The sequence below is a fragment of the Sus scrofa genome, chromosome 1 (genome assembly GCF_054392235.1).
Source record: "Sus scrofa isolate SSC_HxYL_T2T_F1_AM1 chromosome 1, Sscrofa_HxYL_maternal_Yorkshire_Landrace_v2.0, whole genome shotgun sequence".
NCBI lineage: Eukaryota > Metazoa > Chordata > Mammalia > Artiodactyla > Suidae > Sus > Sus scrofa.
Window position 1 is genome coordinate 109,779,651 of NC_139383.1, and position 18,701 is coordinate 109,798,351.

General features: G+C 36.4%; 2 protein-coding genes across 5 annotated transcripts in view; both read left to right on the forward strand.

Annotated features, from left to right (window-relative positions):
• SMAD4 (SMAD family member 4) overlaps window positions 1-18,701 on the forward strand; it is a 651,075-nt gene that overhangs the window by 477,970 nt on the left and 154,404 nt on the right. The gene's annotated exons all lie outside the window — the stretch shown is intronic.
• Window positions 1-18,701, forward strand: part of ME2 (malic enzyme 2) — a 56,010-nt gene that overhangs the window by 35,209 nt on the left and 2,100 nt on the right. For all 4 annotated transcript variants that reach the window (XM_021093292.2, XM_021093285.2, XM_084966189.1 and 1 more), the window contains 4 exons: window positions 1,706-1,848; window positions 7,891-7,993; window positions 15,092-15,162; window positions 15,669-15,767. In XM_021093292.2, coding sequence (XP_020948951.1) covers window positions 1,706-1,848; window positions 7,891-7,993; window positions 15,092-15,162; window positions 15,669-15,767 — 416 coding nt within the window. The remainder of the gene's footprint in view (window positions 1-1,705; window positions 1,849-7,890; window positions 7,994-15,091; window positions 15,163-15,668; window positions 15,768-18,701) is intronic.

Below are 18,701 nucleotides of genomic sequence, written 5' to 3' on the forward strand. Positions count from 1 at the left end.
TCACAGCAGAAAATGCAAAAGTTTTTTAAAGGAGGGGCTGTTTCATTTCCTATATAGCTCTAAAATTTGAATCTATTTTTCTTTAATTTTAGCAATGCCTTAAAGAGCCCTATTAAATGTTAATTATGAAAATTCATAATTTTTTAGAGTGCAAAGTAATCTTAAAGATTGCCCAGTCTGTTTCTCTCAAAACTCAGTACGGAAGTGGGTTAAGGATCCTGTGTTGTCATTGCAGCCGCTCAGGTCACTGCTGTGGCACAGGTTCAATCCCTGGCCAGGGAGCTTCTATATGCTTCGGGCATGGCAAAAAAAAAGAAAAGAAAGAAAAACTCAGCATGGTAACCTAAGAATCTGTCCGTTGACTCTGTCCCTGGAGGGTCAAGGAAACAAAAAGAAAAAATGTTTGGCATTCCCATTGTGGCTTAGCTGGTTAAGCACCAGCATAGTCTCTGTGAGGATGCGGGTTCAATATCTGGCCTCACTTAGTGGGTTGAGGATCTGGCACTGGCATAAGTTGCGGTATAGCTTGTAGATGTGGCTCAGGTCTGGTGTTGCTGTGGCTGTGGTATGGGTCTCAGCTGCAGCTGATTCGACCACTAGCCTAGAAACTTCCATCTGTGGCAGGTATGGCTGTAAAAAAAAGAAAAAGGTATTTAATTCTTTTAGAACTCATGGATTCCAAAAAATATGTCCACATACCTCCGCACGTGGAAACATTGAGTGGAAATGTTTATGTGAGAAAAACAAGCACAGAGATGTTAAGTAACTTGCCCAAGATTTGTGACTATTTCATACAGCCAGACGTGATAGAGGAGGCACCAACACTCTGGTTTCCAGATCAGTATTTTTCTTTATTACATGGCTGTTTATAAAACAGAATTTAAAATTATTTTGACTATCAAATATCTGTTCTTACTGGATGAACTGTATGAGCACTCAGCTGAGGTACTGCATGGTCATCCCCAAATTCCTACCAGGGACCAAGTATTCTTTCCTCATGATCTGCTTCTATACACTACATACTTAGCACCTGTTACAGGTTTTCTGATTTCCTATTTACTTTGTTGTTTTTCTCTCAACCATAAGCTCTCTGCACTATATTCATTTTTACATCCTAATGGCCTAATAATGTCTGAGACATTGTAGGGGCTTACTGAAAGGTCATTAAGCTGAATTCAGTATCAAGAAAGAGGATTGTTTTAGTCAAGATCTTTTATCCCTTCTGAATTCCTATTATTTTATCGTGAGTACCACAGAGTCTAACTATTTAACATTTGAGGTACAAGGTTTTAATTTAAAAAAATTGTAATGGTGAAATACAGATAACATAAAATTTGCCATCATAACCATTTATAAGTGTACTGTTAGTGTTAAGTGGATTCACATTGTTGTGCAACCAATCTCCAGAACTCTTCACCTTGTAAAACTGAAGGTCTGTGCCTGCTGGACAACAACTACAGATGGAGGTGGTCTTATACTCACTATTTACCATGTCCAGAGTAATAGTTAAGTGAAAAAATTTTAGCATTTTATTGTCTCTTCTTAGATTTAAGATTGGAATTATCTCAGCAATGTAAAACCTTATCTTTTAATGGGAGTTTACCTGTGCTTTTGTTATGTTAAACCTAGTGTAGAAATGTTATTGATGAGAATGCTGTATTTTACCTATAATGAAATTGCTTTTTCCCCACCTTATTTATTATAGGAGTTGCAGGAGCTGGCCGACTTTTTACTCATAATGTAATCAAAGCCATGGCTGATATCAATGAAAGGCCTATAATATTTGCATTAAGTAATCCTACAGCACAGGCTGAGTGTACAGCCGAAGAAGCATATACACTTACAGAGGTATCAATCAATAATAAGATGAATTGGTCATGTCTGTTATTTTCCCTCCATTAGCCTGTTAGTTATACATTCTTGAATAATTCTTTTCATGGTTGCTCTGGTGATTACAACATGCATAAAAAAATTCTGATCTTAATTATTACTTGTATCAGTTCTGAACGCAATTACTTTATATATCCATTTTAACATCTCATACCTTTTGTGCTGTTGTGCATTTTAATTCTCTATATTATAAATCCCAAAAGACATTATTTTTGTTTTAAAAATAAATTTTAAAAAGTAAATTCATTTAGGAGTTCCCATTGTGGCTCAGCGGAAACCAATCTGACTAGTATCCATGAGGACTCAAGTTCAATCCCTGGCCTTGCTAAGTGGGCTAAGGATCCAGCATTGCTGTGAGCTGTGGTGTGGGTTGCAGATGCGGCTTGGATCCTGCATTACTGTGGCTGTGGCTTAGGCTGGTGGCTACAGCTCCAGTTGGACCTCTAGCCTGGGAAACTCCATATGCTGTAGGTGTGACCCTAAAAAGACAAAAAAAAAAAAAGTAAATTCATTTAGATTTACCTACATTTTAATATTTTTCTATTCCCAGTCTGCCCTTCATGCATATCTGTGCTTTCATCTGGGATTATTTTCTCCTATGAGAGGAACTTTCCTTAAGAGAAAGGGGTCTGGTGACTTTTTTGATAATTTCTTTATTTTATCCTTCATTTTGAATGATAATTGTTTTCACTGTGTGTAAAAGTAAAAGTAGATTATTTCAGAACTTTGAATATATCATCCTATTGTTTTTTGACTTCTATTTTCTTTTTCACACACCATTTTGTCTTGAGTTTTAAACAGTTTTACTCCTGTGTGGACAGTTGGTATGGTTTTCTTTGTATTTATTCCATCTGGGGATTGTAGAACTCCTGAGTCTGTGGCTTACTATCTTTTTAGATTCATCCTCTCTATTCTCCTGTGGGACAATAATTAATGTGAATGTCAGACTTTTTCATCATATCTAATATATTTCTTAAACTATTTTATATTTATACCATTTTGTTTTCTGTGTTTCATATCTTGTGATTTTCTTTGGACTTAGCTTCCAGTTTGCATGTTCTCTCTTTAGTTGTACTAATCTTTTGTTAGGTTCTTAATTTTACTGTGTTTTTCATTTGTGGAAATTCTCTTTGATTCTTTTCATAATAATTATTAAATTAGTGACAGACTTAAAATCACATATTATAGAAATGATCATTTTATAAATACTACTTTCTTGCCCTCACATGTCATGAAATAATTGTTTTTATCTACTTCAAGTGTGTCTTCACTGATCAAGAGCTTTTTTTTTTTTTTTTGAGTCAATCTGATAGCTATCTGGAACAAATTTTTGCTTTCATCTAAATTGTTTAAAATTTAATTGTTTTGAATTCTTTGACACTGCCACTTGGTTATGTCCCAGTTATAAGTATCTGCTTATATATTATTAGGACAGTTGGGTTTTTTCCCTACTGTTCTGTAAAGATATATTTGTAATCTCCACATGTAATCACTTTCTGTATTGTTCTTGCAAGTGATCTTTAAGTGGCTCTAGGAAGGGAATTTCTTTCTTAGTTGATTATGATATTGTTAGTTTCAGGTATACAACAAAGTGATTCTTTTTTTTTCCATCTTTTTAGGTTATTTTACATTATAGGTTATTATAAGGTATTGAATATAGATCCCTGTGCTATACAGTAAATTCTTGTTTAGGAAGTAATTTTTAAAGCTTAGTTTACAATGATATATAGTAATAATAACTGTTAGGTCATGCCCTTGAGAATAATTGATAAGTCTTATGTATGTTTTTACCTCTATTAAAAGCTTTTTTATGGAAAATTTCAAGCATATACAAAAGTAGAAAGAACAGGGAGTTCCCGTTGTGCCTCAGTGGTTAACAAACCCAACTAGTATCCATGAGGACACGGGTTTGATCCCTGGCCTTGCTCAGTGGGTTAGGCATCCAGCATTGCTGTGAGCTGTGGTATAGGTCAAAGATTCAGCTCGGATCCTGAGTTGCTGTAGCTGTAGCATAGGCCGGCAGCTATAACTCTGATTCGACCCCTAGTTTGGGGACCTCCATATGCCATGTGTGTGGACCTAAAAAGACAAAAAAAAAAAAAAAAAAAAAAAAAAAAAAAAGTTCCTGTCATAGCACAATGGAAACAAATCCGACTAGGAACCATGAAGTTGCGAGTTCAATTCCTGGCCTTGCTCAGTGAGTTAAGGATCTGGCATTGCCATGAGCTGTGGTGTAGGCCACAGACGTGGCTTGGATCTGGTGTGTCTGTGGCTATGGCTGTGGCCGGCAGCTGTTAACTCCAATTAGACCCCTAGTCTGGGAACCTCCATATGCCACGGGTATGGCCCTAAAAAGCAAAAAAAAAAAGAAAAAAAGTAGAAAGAACAGAACAGTATAATTAACTTCTGTGTACCGATACCCTGCTTCAAAACTGATTAACTTATTTCTAGGCATGTTTCTTCTACATTCTACTCACTTTAGATTTGGAAGCCAATCTTAGACATCATATCATTTTATATCTCCCCAAAATTAAGGATTCTTTTAAAAATATAATCAGGGAGTTCCCTTCATGGCTTAGTGGTTAACGAACCTGACTAGGATCCATGAGGATGTGGGTTCGATCCCTTGTCTCTCTCAGTGGGTTAAGGATCTGGCATTGCTGTGAACTGTGGTGTAGGCCAGCAGCTACAGCTCCAATTTGACCCCTAGGCTGGGAACCTCCATAGGCCACAGGTGCAGCCCTAAAATAGCAAAAAAAAAAAAAAAAAAAAAGTGTGTATATATATATATATATATATATATATATACACACACACACATATATATATAAAATCAGTATAATTTATCATACCTCACAATTTTAACTACAATTTTTTTTTTTTGTCTTTTTAGGGCCGCACCCACAGCATATGGAGGTTCCCAGGCTAGGGGTAGATGCAGAGCTGTAGCTGCCGGCCTGCACCACAGCCACAGCAACTTGGGATCTAAGCCACATTTGCGAACTACACCAGAAGTCACAGCAATGCCAGATCCTTAACCCAGTGAATGAGGCCCAGGATTGAACCCATATCCTCATGGATACTAGTTGGGTTCATTAACCACTGAGCCACAATGGAAGCTCCCACCAATTTTTAAATACTTATTTGATTCTTTCGTATAGCTTTTAGTTATACAAAATTTTCTGTCTTGTTTAATTTCTTAAATATATGGATCGTAATTAAAGATAATGTCTGATAACAAATATCTCACTATGAGTCCTTTTCTATAACGTCTTTCTTTTTCATAATTACCCAGTTCTTGTCTTTTTGTAAACCTAGTTTTGTTTTTTCTTACTTATTGCCTGCTAGATAGTGCTGATGAAGAATTGTAGCAATAATTTGAGGCTCATGAAGAAGTTATTTTCCTCCAGAGGGGCTCTGCCTTTCCTTCTGCAGGCTGTTACTCTGGGGTAGCTCTCCTTAATAATTCATCAGGATGTAATGTGGGAGGCCTCTTCTGTCTCCACAGTTCATGTTTTTTCTTGGATATGAATCAAAAACCCTGGGTCGTTTATCAGCACTCCTCACCCCTAGGGGTCCCCGAACTTTACTTTTTCTCTCTCTGACATCATGAGACTCCTGATAGCTTTGCTGTTCAGGATCTCAGCCACAGATTTTCTTTTTGAAATCAGTCACCTGAAGAAGGAAAGCTTCGAATGCTAGGCTCAAATATTGTGCTTTCCTCTTTTTTTTTTTTTTTTTTTTTTTTTTGCATCTTGACTGTCTCCTACCTCCAAGCTCTATATCTTGGTAACACTCCTGTTTTCTTAAAACATTTTTAATATATTTCATCCAGTTTTTCTCATTGTTACCAGGAGAATTGGTGCAAAACAACCTAGAAGACTACTGTCAAAGCAGAACCCTTTCTCAGAACTTTCTGAACTTAATGTTCATGCTCTTGATATATTTAGCATTATCTTTTCTCATTGTTATAAATTTTATTTTGACACATATATTCCCTCAAAATTCCTTCTGATTTTATATTTCCACTCTGTGTTAGTCAAAATAAATTCTCTTGACTACTGGCTTCCAATAGTTATAATAATTACTCAAACTTTTAATAATTATTGAAATCTAAGCTATGCTTAGAACAGGTAGAGAATGGTAATAGCTATCTGTAGAAAATGCTGTAGCTGTCTGGAATCATAGGTCCAAGGTAGTCACCTGGGTCCACCACTAGCACAGCTGACTTGCTTCTAAACATAAATCTTAGATCATTTTGAAGCTGAAGTATGTCTTGTAAAAAGTAATAATTACTATATATAGGAGTTCCCATTGTGGCGCAGGAGAAGTGAATCTAACTGATAACCACGAGGTTGTGGGTTTGATCCCTGGGTTCACTCAGTGGGTTAAGGATCTGGTGTTGCCATGAGCTATGGTGTAGGTCGAAGACATGGCTTGGATCCCGCGTTGCTGTGGTTATGGCACAGGCCGGCAGCTGCAGCTCCAATTGGACCCCTAGCCAGGAACCTCCATATGCCACGAGTGAGGTCCTAAAAAGCAAAAACAAACAAACAAACAAAAAAAAAAAAAACAAAATTACTGTATGTGGTAGACTTCAGATTGTCCAAAGGGTCAAATTCATGAGTGCTAAATCCACTAATGCCAAGAGTTGACTATAGTTCAAAGAATAATTACTTTTGGTATAATGTACATCTTTAGATCCAGGGAAAAGAAGAGAAAGCATTATCTCAACACAAAATAACTCTTGTCAAATGTTTAGGTGTCATGTCAGTTTGCCCATCATACCATGTGGAGATAGTTCAGCTTTCTGTAAATCACCTGTTAACTTCATCCAGGTAGTTGTTTAAACATGACTTCCTCAAGTATTCCCAGTCAACCTGTTTGAAAACTGTCGTTTTCTTGCTCCTTGTCTTTTTTTGTTGGGTAGGTATGGGGTAGATGAAATTTGTAGGGAAAAATATATATATCATTTATAAAGATTTAGAAATTAACCTTCAGGTCCTGTTCAATCCATGGCACCTAATTCCCTTAGAAATACTGAAAGTGCTAGTAACATTTATTATATGCCATTATAGATCACTGAACTAAAATCAATGGATACAGCCAATTTGGAGATTTCTTTTTCTTTAACAAGACAACATGCCATATCTTTCTGGGGTACTAGTGTGGTTACACTATATACTTGTTTTATAAACCGCCAAACTGGGAGGCATTCTAGTGTAATAGAAAAGCCATGGGTTTTAAAGTTATAAAAATCTGGATTCAAGTTTAACTGCTACAAGTGTGATGTGTGATTTTTTTACAAAGTACTTGGAAATATGTAGGCATTAGCTTTCTAAGATTTTTTAAAACACCTATCAGTGAAATGGAGATGACAATCTCATAAGCCTAGTATGTGGGCTAATAAATTAACAGATAAAAGCACCTGGTATAGAGCCAAAAACAACAGATGTACAGTAAATGGTAGCAGTTTAATTTTTGATGTTTTTCCCTCATCCATAGATATGTATAGCAATCTTTATTAGGGATGGTATTTTTTTTTTTTTGGCCATCCACATTTTTAAAGTTTTAAATGATATAGAAATGTCAGGTTTTAAACAAATTTTTTTATATATATAATGATTTTTATTTCTTTCTATTATAGCTGGTTTACAGTGTTCTGTCAATTTTCTGCTATACAGCAAGGTGACCCAGTTACACATACATGTATACATTTTTTTTTCTCACATTATCATGCTCCATCATAAGTGACTAGACATAGTTCTCAGTGTTAAAAAAATTTCTTAATGACATTTTTCAGCTTTATGTGAATGTATGCCAAGCATAAAACAAACCTCACTCTAATAAGGATTTTAATGAAAGGATTACTTTATATAGTAAATTATGCCTCTTTTCAAGTAATATATTGGCCTATTTTACTACAGAATTTTTCTTTCAAATTACCTCAGTTTTCTAGTCCACATAAAGTAACAAAATTGACATTTCATTTCTCAACAGGGACGGTGTTTATTTGCCAGTGGCAGTCCATTTGGGCCAGTGAAACTCAGTGATGGGCAGGTCTTTACACCAGGTCAAGGAAACAATGTATATATTTTTCCAGGTAAATGCCACCATTTATGTTACAGAGTAGTCATTAATTATATTAAAATTCCTTATGAAATTCTTTAGAATTTAGGGTTAGAAAAAAAAACATGGTATTTACAGGATTTTGGTGTGAATTTACAGGAAAACTCAAGGAATTCAGCAAATCTATCTTGCTCTATTTCCCCTCAACATTTATTTACTCATGTTTTTCATTAAATTTATTTCTATTATAGAAATAAAGTAGTACATGGTTCATAAAAATGGAAAAGGAACAATGTTAAAAAATTAATTCTCTTTATTACACTTACCAGGTATAACCACAGTGGTTTCCTCTGAGTTTTTCTGATGGTGACCAGAATGACTGGCACACTTATCTCCCTATATCTTGATTCTTCCAACCCTAAACTATATGTATGAACTTCTAACCGTGAAGTATAAATAATGGTCCATACATACCTCCTAATACCTTGCTTCCTCACTCTACCTCTCAATTTGTTACTGCTTTTAGTTGTTCTAGTAGTTACCTTTATCTTATATAATATACTTAAAGAGCTTTATAAGCAATTAAAGACAATTTTTATTAGCTTGCCACAGTAAAAAATGAAAAAAAAAATCTAGCATTTAGCTTTCTTTTCTCTTCTTATTTCATTTCTCAACTATGGCTAGTTAATATTTCTACCTTGTAGAGAAGTTTTTTCAAAACTTACATTGTGTTCTGTTGTTTTCCATATTTTATCTATGGATTGATTCTAAAATTACATGATTATATGTTCATGTCTAAATAAGAGTGTGATAGGGAGTTTCCATATGGAGCAGTGGGTTAAGGATCTGGCATTGTCACTGCTGTGGCTTGGGTCGCTGCTGTGGTGCTGGTTTGATTCCTGGCCTAGGAACTTCTTCATGCCTCAGGCACGGCAAAAAAAAAAAAAAAATTAAAAGATGTAAATAAATAAGAGTGTGATAAATATATAGAGTATGCAATTCTATATCACAAAGTTTTTGACACCCGAAGTCTTTTAAGTGTCATGAAGTATAATGAATCCGCCTTTAATTTTTTACCAGCTTTCTTCATTTCATCCTGATCCTACTCCATGGCAAACCATTTCTGGAGTGATTCTCTCTTGCCCATGTACACTATTTTTCCTCTCTTGGTCTCATTTTTCTGAAATACATATTGGATAAGCTTTTTTAGAAAGCATGGATGAAAACTGAGTTTTTGCATGTCTGAAAATGTCTTCATTTTGTTCTCTTGCTTGATGGTTTGGTTGGGTAGAGATTTGTAGATTCCAAAGTCATTTTCGTCAGACTTTTGAAAACATTTCTCCATTCACCATTAGTGCCCAGTGTTGCTGATGAGAAATCTGATGTCAGTGAGATTCTCATTCCTTTAAACATAAGAGCTTATCTCCCTAAAAATGTTTAAATGTTTGCTTTAGGTGCCTGAAAGATTAGAGGGATCCATCCAGGTTTGGGCTTTATGTCCATTTATCAGTACTTTTCTGCTGATTTTTAACAAAGCCATGTTTATGTCAGATTTGACTAATAAAGAATTTGGCAGTTGATTACTTTTATATAATATTTCAAAGTTCTAACTTTATGATTAACAGTTATTAGCACCATAAATATAGACATAAAAGTGACTTGGTAGCAGAGGTTAAAATGGGCTTAAAAACAGGAATGGCCAAAACTCTGTTCATAAAGCAATTAAAAACTTAAGGCTCTCGTAATATTTAATTACCTACTCCTGCAGTTATAACTGGATACAACCTTAAAAGGATCAGAGGCTTCCTAATCAGGAAGAAGTGGCTAAGAGTTAAAGCTGTGCTTTTCATGGAGGAAGGACAAAAGTTGGAGTCTAGCACTTACGAAGGATGGGATTCTAGTGAACCACCCTCTACTCTGAGCTGTAGCCCTAAAGGCTGTACCTTGTAATATGGATATAGTTTGCTCCTGAGGTTATCTGGAAAACCTCAAGCCTTTGTTTTGGTCTACCAGTGCCCACAAGTGCCTGGCAGAAGCAAACAGGCTTCTGTTCCAGACTTGTCTTCTCTGGGACAAGATAACACTGTCCTAATCCTCAAGTTACTTTTACAAATAATTTTCCAAATACAGCCCCAGTTAAAAACATAAAAGATAAAGAGGCACATAAAGAGATAAGACAACACAAGCCAAAAGCATACAAAACAAAAAGAGAACTCTGGAACTCTAGCAGACAAGTGCTATGAAGCAAATATGCTTATTATGTTTATGGAGATATAAAAGCAAGCTTGAACCATTCAGTCAAGTAACACTAAATTCTAGAATTGAAAAATACAATAAACTAAGAACTCAGTGAAGGAAGGAGCCTTCCTTATAGCAGATTAGATCAAAGAAAATGAATAAAGCTAGAGACATCCAGAGACCAAAAAAAAAAAAAAAAAAAAGGAAAATAGAGAAAAACATGTAGGATATATATCTTTAATTGATATACATTTATCAGTTATGAGGCTCCAGAGGAAGATGAGAATAAGAATGAAGCAGAGGCAATATCTGCAGGCCTTGTGGCTGAGAATTTCTTAAAACTGACAAGTGACATCAATACATAATATTCAGGAAGCTCAGTGAAATCCACATGGGATAAATAAAAAGTCTATATGAGGAACATTATTGTAAAGCTTCAGAAAACAGCAAAGGGAACACTATGAACCTAGTCAAAGTAAAAAGATTCCTTCAGGGAGTTCCCATCGTGGCTCAGCAGAAACAAATCCAACTTGTATCCATGAGGATTCAGGTTCAATCCCTGTCCCTGCTCAGTGTTAAGGATCCGGCGTTGCCCTGAGCTATGGTGTAGGTCATAGATGTGGCTCGGATCCCACATTGCTGTGGATACAGCGTAGGCTGGCAGCTACTGCTCTGATTCGAGCCCTATCCAGGGAACTTCCATATGCTGCAGGTGTGGCCCTAGAAAGCATAAAAAAGAAAAAAAGATTCCTTCAAAGGAGCAATTGTTAGACCAGCAACTGACTCCTCAATGGCAACAGGATGTCAAAAGGCAGTGGCACGGTGATCTATGTAGGTGGCTTATGTGAAATACTTGTTAAGCTAGAATTCATTACACAGTGAAAATATCTTCCAAGGATTAAGGCAAAATGAAGACATTTTCAGAAGAAGGGGAAAAAAAAAAAGGATTCACCATCTGCAGACCAGTAAGAAAGGAAAATAAATTCTAATGAGTATTAGGCAGATGAGAAATAATCCCAGCCAGAAGCTCAGAGATGTAGGAAAGAATGAAGAGCAAAGAAAGTTATGAATATTTGAATTAAACAAAGTGAATGCTGTATATGTAGGGAAAAACAATTATGATGTGAGATTTTGAAAGATATATAGAGACAAAATGCATGCTAATAGCTTATTGGTTACATAGAGTTAAAGTGTTAGGAGAAACCTGCATTGTCTAGAAGGAGAGTAAATTAAAAATTAACATGAAACTTTGATCAGGATGCATGTTACAAATTTTAGGATAACTACTAGAAGACTAGAAAACTTCCAAATAATGATAAGAAAAGAAAATATTTGGGGAGGAAATTAAATGATTTTTTTTTTTTTTTTTTTTTTTTTTTTTTTTGGCCATGCCCACAGCATGTGGAAATTCCCAGGGCAGGGATCAAACTGTACCATAGCAGAGACCTGAGCTGCTGCAGTGGCAATGCTGGATCCTTAACCTCCTGCGCTGTAAGGGAAGTCCTAAGATGATAAAATCCAAAAGGCAAGAAGGAATAGGAAAGGGAACATGGAATAGACAAAACAAGTATAAGGAGACAATGGATTTTGCCCCAGACATTTAAGTAACTACACTAAATGTAGCTGGAACAAATACTCAACTATCTGAAGGCTGTATTAAAATAAGGAAACCATTAATCTTCTTATACCCCTGAGTAATTGAGTGACCATACTTCCTCACTGTGGCCAGAGACTGTTGGGATGCTCTTTGAATAGTGTGAAACCCAAAATGGGGTTTGCCATCCTCTTACTCATAGTGATCAGTAGTTTTTTTAGTTACTAACTCTTATATATGAGAAACACTCAAAGATTACTCGTCATTTAAGAAAAATCTTCAATGAACAGTTTATCTCATAAAAGAAACTAAATAGACAAAATGGAAAATTTAAGAAACAAGGATTAGGGAGGAAGATGGGATCTTTAAAAAACTATCAATATCATCATGGAAACAAAATACTGTATTCCAGAAACACGACAGAATTTTATTTTATTTTATTTTTATTTTTTTGCCTTTTCTAGGGCCACTCCCATGGCACATGGAGGTTCCTAGGCCAGGGGTCTAATCGGAGCTGTAGCTACCAGCCTACGCCAGAGCCACAGCAATGTGGGTTCCAAGCCGTGTCTGCGACCCACACCACAGCTCACGGCAATGCTGGATCCTTAACCCACTGAGTAAGGCCAGGGATTGAACTCACAACTTCATGGTTCCTGGTCATATTTGTTAACCACTGCTCCACGACGGGAACTCCAAGAATTTTATTTTATTTTATTATCTTATTTTATTTATTTATTTATTTTGTTTTTTTTTGCTATTTCTTGGGCCACTGCCGCAGCATATGGAGGTTCCCAGGCTAGGGGTCGAATTGGAGCTGTAACCACCAGCCTACGCCACAGCCACAGCAACTCAGGATCCAAGCCACATCTGCAACCTACATGACAGCTCACGGCAACGCCGGATTGTCAACCCACTGAGCAAGGGCAGGGACCGAACCCGCAACCTCATGGTTCCTAGTCGGATTCGTTAACCACTGCGCCACGATGGGAACTCCCAGAATTTTATTTTTTTAAATGATAATGCTATAAAATTGGGTTGTGATGATTGTTGCACACCTATAAATGTAATAAAATTAATTAATGTGAAAAATTAGAAATTCAAAGACTTTCTCAACATCTTCCAAGTGGAAAGACCCAAATTTCCAGATAGGAAGGGCCCACCTACCAAGTGCCAAATATGGTGAGCAAAAGTAATGCACCTCAAGGCACATCATTATGAGTTTACAGAACATTAGGTACAAAAAAGGATCCTACTGGAAGTTCCCTTGTGGTGCAGTGGGTTAAGGATCCAGCATTGCTGCATCTGTGGTATGGGTTCAGTCCCTGCCCAGGCAACTTACACCTGCTGTGGGTGTGGCCAAGAAAAAGAAAAAAATGATCCTACATAATTCCAGAGATACAAAAATAATAATAATCACTGAAAAGGATCTGGAATCAAAGTGGCACCAGACTGCTCACCAGTAGCACTGGAAGCTAGAAGGTACTAATGCGTAATAATTCAGAAGGAAAATTATTTCCATACTAGAATTCTATACCCAGACAAACTATTAAATAAGTGGAAGCTAGTAAAAAAACAGTGTGTGTTCAAAATGGAAGATTTTTGGAAGTTCCCTTGTAGTACAGCTGTGTTGCTGCAGCTATGGCACAAGTTGCAACTGCAAGATGGGTTCCATCCCTGGCCTGGGAACTTCTACATGCCATGTGTGCAGCCAAAAAAAAAAAAAAAAAGAAAAGAAAAAGCAATTATTTCAAAAAGTATCTCCCATGCATTGTTTTTCAGAAAACTACTGGAGAATATAGCCTACCCCCAAAAAGGTATAACAAAAGTACTAGGGAAAAGTGAAATTTAGGAAATGGACTCAATTTAGAAGCAAAGGGAATCCCAATGAAGATGAAGAGTTTCCAGAATGATAGCTCTGTATCTGGAGGAGAGAGCAGTGGGGCCAGATGGGAGCCTCTGCAGAGATTTATTCTAGAGAGCGGAATTAGAAATATGAGGTAGCTGAAGTTACTATATGATTTTAGACAACTAAATGAATATCTCAGCATTAGATAATTTTTAGGTTCCAAAAAATCAAAGCAAAGGAAAAACGACAGTAACTTTAGAGAAAACAAATAGTTATACAAAAGAGGAAAAGTTAAAATATACTGTTAGTGTGTGGCTTAGCTTTAAGTAACACTTATGAAGTCTTAATAATACAAATATTGAATGTTGATCCAGCCAGAATTATGCTCTGACTATATTGGCAAGAGTAGTGGAAATGATTAATAAGAAAGCTAAATACTTATTTCCCACAGGAAGGAGTAAGTGATCTCCAAAACTAAAAGTCAATCAGAAGAAAGAGAAGTAAGCTGTTTAAAGGAGATATCAGGAGTTCCCGTCGTGGCGCAGTGGTTAACGAATCCGACTAGGAACCATGAGGTTGCGGGTTCGGTCCCTGCCCTTGCTCAGTGGGTTAACGATCCGGCGTTGCCGTGAGCTGTGGTGTAGGTTGCAGACGCGGCTCGGATCCTGCGTTGCTGTGGCTCTGGCGTAGGCCGGTGGCTACAGCTCCGATTCGACCCCTAGCCTGGGAATCTCCATATGCCGTGGGAGCGGCTCAAGAAATAGCAAAAAGACAAAAAAAAAAAAAAAAAAAAAAAAAAGGAGATATCAAAATAATCAGCTAAAAGAATGAAAAGTGGGAGTTCCTGTGGTGGCGCAGTGGTTAACGAATCCGACTAGGAACCATGAGGTTGCGGGTTCGACCTCTGGCCTTGCTCAGTGGGTTAAGGATCCAGCGTTGTTGTGAGCTGTGGTGTAGGTTGCAGACGCGGCTTGGATCCCGCGTTGCTGTGGCTCTGGCATAAGCTGGTGGCTACAGCTCCGATTAGACCCCTAGCCTGGGAATCTCCATATGCCGTGGATGTGGCCCTAAAAAAGACTGAAAAATAAATGAATAAAAGAATGAAAAGTAGTTGCCTCTGTAGAACAAGAAATGGGAGATTTAGAGGTGTACTGGGAATTGATGTTTTTGTAACAACTGTTGATGAATTGTATGCATTTGTAATTTTGATAAATGTGAGAAGTAAATTGAGAAAAACCATATGATATTTCTAAAATTATTTCTTCTAGTAAATAAGTATAACACTGAACATCTGCTTTTAATGCTCACATAACTGTTTTCTCTTGGCTGCTTCTTTTTTTTGGAGGGGCTGTTTGGGGCAGGGTTATGTTATTATTAATTAGCTAGGAATTTATTTGGCTCCTTTGATAATTTGAAGTGACCTTACTAAATAAACTATTTAAAATGTATTCCAGGTGTAGCTTTAGCTGTTATTCTCTGTAACACCCGGCATATAAGTGACCATGTTTTCCTGGAGGCTGCAAAGGTAAATGTTTTAAATATTGTTTATATTTCATCCTATATAAAATAACCAAAGATAAGTGGATCTTAAAAACAGAGAGGAAATGGATTAAATCTGTTTTATGAATGGAAAGGAAGTTACTCATTGTTTTTTTTTTTAACCTTTTACTGTTACATAAAATTAACTTTATCCAACACTTTTTCACAGTGTTTGATTATAAGCTAAGAATCCTTTCATATTTATAAGAGATGTACTGTCCCTGTATTACATATATCTGAAGGTAACATAAATGTGACAGCATAGATAAAATGTCTAGATCTGATTAAACAGTCTTGAAATCTGGTTATTTCTTTATTGTTTAGTGATAAATAGTTTTAATTTCTGCAGTGTTTTAAATGTATTCCTGCTCAAAATAAGAATTATGTTTCCTGTATAAGTCTCTGCTTCCATAACCCTTTTCCCATTTTATTAGGTCCTTATTATTCTGTTATTTAAGCAGACAAAAGTGAAATTCTTTTTTTTCCCTTCAGGCTCTGACAAGTCAATTGACGGATAAAGAGCTAGCTCAGGGGAGACTTTACCCACCACTTGCTAATATTCAGGAAGTTTCTATTAACATTGCTATTAAAGTAAGTAATCAGTTATACCTCTTCACATACATTTTAATGCCATTTTCTTATGCAGTTAATAAGTTTATTAGAGAACTATTGGAAACATTTAGAAAGTACAAAGAAGAAAATTTAGGTCACTCATATTCTCACTATCAGATATAACCCACATTATTAATTTGCGTTTGTTGCCTTCTAGTCTTTTTTCTTCCCCAGTATATAAATATACACAAACATGCAGTCACCTATGCCTGTTATTTTATTTTTTTGTCTTTTGTCTTTTTAGGGCTGCACCCATGGCATATGGAGGTTCCCAGACGAGGGGTCGAATTGGAGCTGCACCTGCTGGCCTACACCACAGCCACAGCAACGACAGATCCTTAACCCATTCAGCGAGGCCAGGGATCAAACCCGCAACATAGTTGGGTTCGTTAACCACAACGGGAACTCCATGTGCCTATTTTTAAAATTGGTTTCTCACTGTACTTTTTTTTCCCACTTAATATATTGTAAGCCTTTTCCCCACATAAATCAGTAATTCTCATGATCACTAATGCTTTGGGGAATTATCTTTATTACATTATAATTTGTTTAATCATTTCTCTATTTAGGGGGATATTCAAGCATCTTTTGTTTTGCTAGGAATAATATTGTAGTGAACATTCTTAGATAAATTTTTATGTGCATTTGTGATTTTTTCCTGAAGATATGTTTCTAATCATAAGAACAAAAGGATTAACATGCTAAGGTTTCTGATACCTATTGCCAAATGATTCTTCAGAAAAAAAGTACATTTACATTGCACCTGTTAGATGTTGAGTGAATCTGTTTTCCCATATCTCTGCCAATACTTAGAATTACTTTTTAAAATGTTGCATATTTAACAGGTGAAAATTGTATCTTTTTATTTAAAGCACTTATTTTATTAAATTGAAGAATTTTTGTGTTGATTGAACAATAGCATTCCTTCCATATTTGTCTTCTTTCTAATACTTCTACTTTCTAATACTGATCCTTCTGTTTCCTATGGTGAAGGTATTTTCCCACTTGTTTGACATGGTATTTTCACAAGTTTTTTTAATTTGAATAATCTGTTTATTTTATGGATTGTTCCCTTACCTCCTGAAAATATTAATGCTTTCTCCCACTCCAAAATCATAAATATCTGCCTGCATTTTCTAATAACTTAAAATTTTTTAATCCCTCTGAGATTTTAGTATATGATGTGAGACAGAGAAACATTGCCTGAGTAGTTAACGTTGCCCCAGGACTGATTGAGAATGCTCCTTTTGTTAACAAAAAAACCTTGACTCCTTTACAAAGAGTCTGTTCCTGACCATATTTGCCTGTTATTAGGCACTGTTTAATAATGTGAACTATTTGATACTACACATTCTAAAACCATCATTGTGGTTTTTCAGTGTTTTTTGTGTCTGTTCTCAAGTGTTTAGTCTTTTTTTTTTTTTTTTTTTTGTCTTTTTGCCTTTTTGATGGCCGCTCCTGTGGCATATGGAGATTCCCAGGCTAGGGGTCTAATTAGAGCTGTAGCCGCTGGCCTATGCCAGAGCCACAGCAACGAAGGATCCAAGCGTGTCTGCGACCCACACCACAGCTCACAGCAACGCCGGATCCTTAACCCACTGAGCAAGACCAGGGATCAAACCTGCAACCTCATGGGTTCCTAGTCTCATTTGTTAACCACTGAGCCATGACGGGAACTCCAATAACAGGTTTCTTGGTTAAACAATCTTAATTCTTTTCATTGTTTCTCAGTTAATTCTTTTGGACTTGTTGAGTTGTGAATCATTTGCACATGATCTTTTTAAAAAAAATCTGTATTGGTCATTTTTCCCTTATCTTACTAAATTAATTGCTACTTAAAGCAATTTCAAATGATTGAGTTGATAGGGACATCCTTATATTTTAATATTAAAAGTAATGCTAGTTTATGCTTGAAATAAGTGTTCTTTTTAGACTGTTTGAAGAAGTAGGCTTCTATTCCTACTATTTACAAAGATTTTTTTAAATATCAGGATTAGATGTGGCATTTATCAACCACATTTTCAACTTGTATACTGATGATCATAAGATTTTATCCTTCTAGCTATTAATGTTATTATTGTATCATTTTAATACTCATAAATTAAGCAAATATTGGGGATTTAGTGAAAGAAGATATGTTTAGGAAATAACCAATTCAATTGATCTGGAGTCTAGGGTTTAAATAGGAAAAAGGTATTAGGTAAGAGTTAAGGCCAGCTTATACAGATACACAAATACCAGACTAAGGAATCAGAAAACCTTACTATTATAATACAGCTGAAGAATTTAGAGCCCAGAATTAGGATGATAGAATTCAGCTTTAGAACTTGTAGAATATTACATGTGGGACAGATTGGGAAGATATCAGATTAGTGATGTGTCACAGGAAAAGTAATACATGAGGAAAGAGAAGGAGGTCTGTGCTTGGGGTTGGTATCAGAGCAGAGCCCCCAGGATCATGTCTCTCCCCTCAGTATCCTAAGGATTTCCTTTTTAGGACCCAAGGGATCAGGAGGGTGGACAGTGCTTTTTGTCTGTCCCCAACACTACCCAGGGCACTAAGCATCTCCTTGTAGCCACTGGTCACCTACCACATGCCTCCACAACCAAGGAGAGCTCACTCTGACTTCAGGCCTTGCCCCAGTCTCTCCTGTGGGTACAGATATGTTTCCTACAACAGACTAGATAATACCGTTGACCCTTGAACAGTGCAGAAGTTAGCAGCTGACCCTCTGCACAGTCAAAAATCTACATGTAACTTTACAACTTTACTGTTAGCCTTCCATTTCCAAGGTTCCCCATCCACAGATTCAACTGGGGAATTATGTATAGGACATATTTAGTGAAAGAAATTAACGTATAAGTGGACCTGCACAGTTGGGCCTGTGTTGTTCAAGGATCAAGTGAAACAAA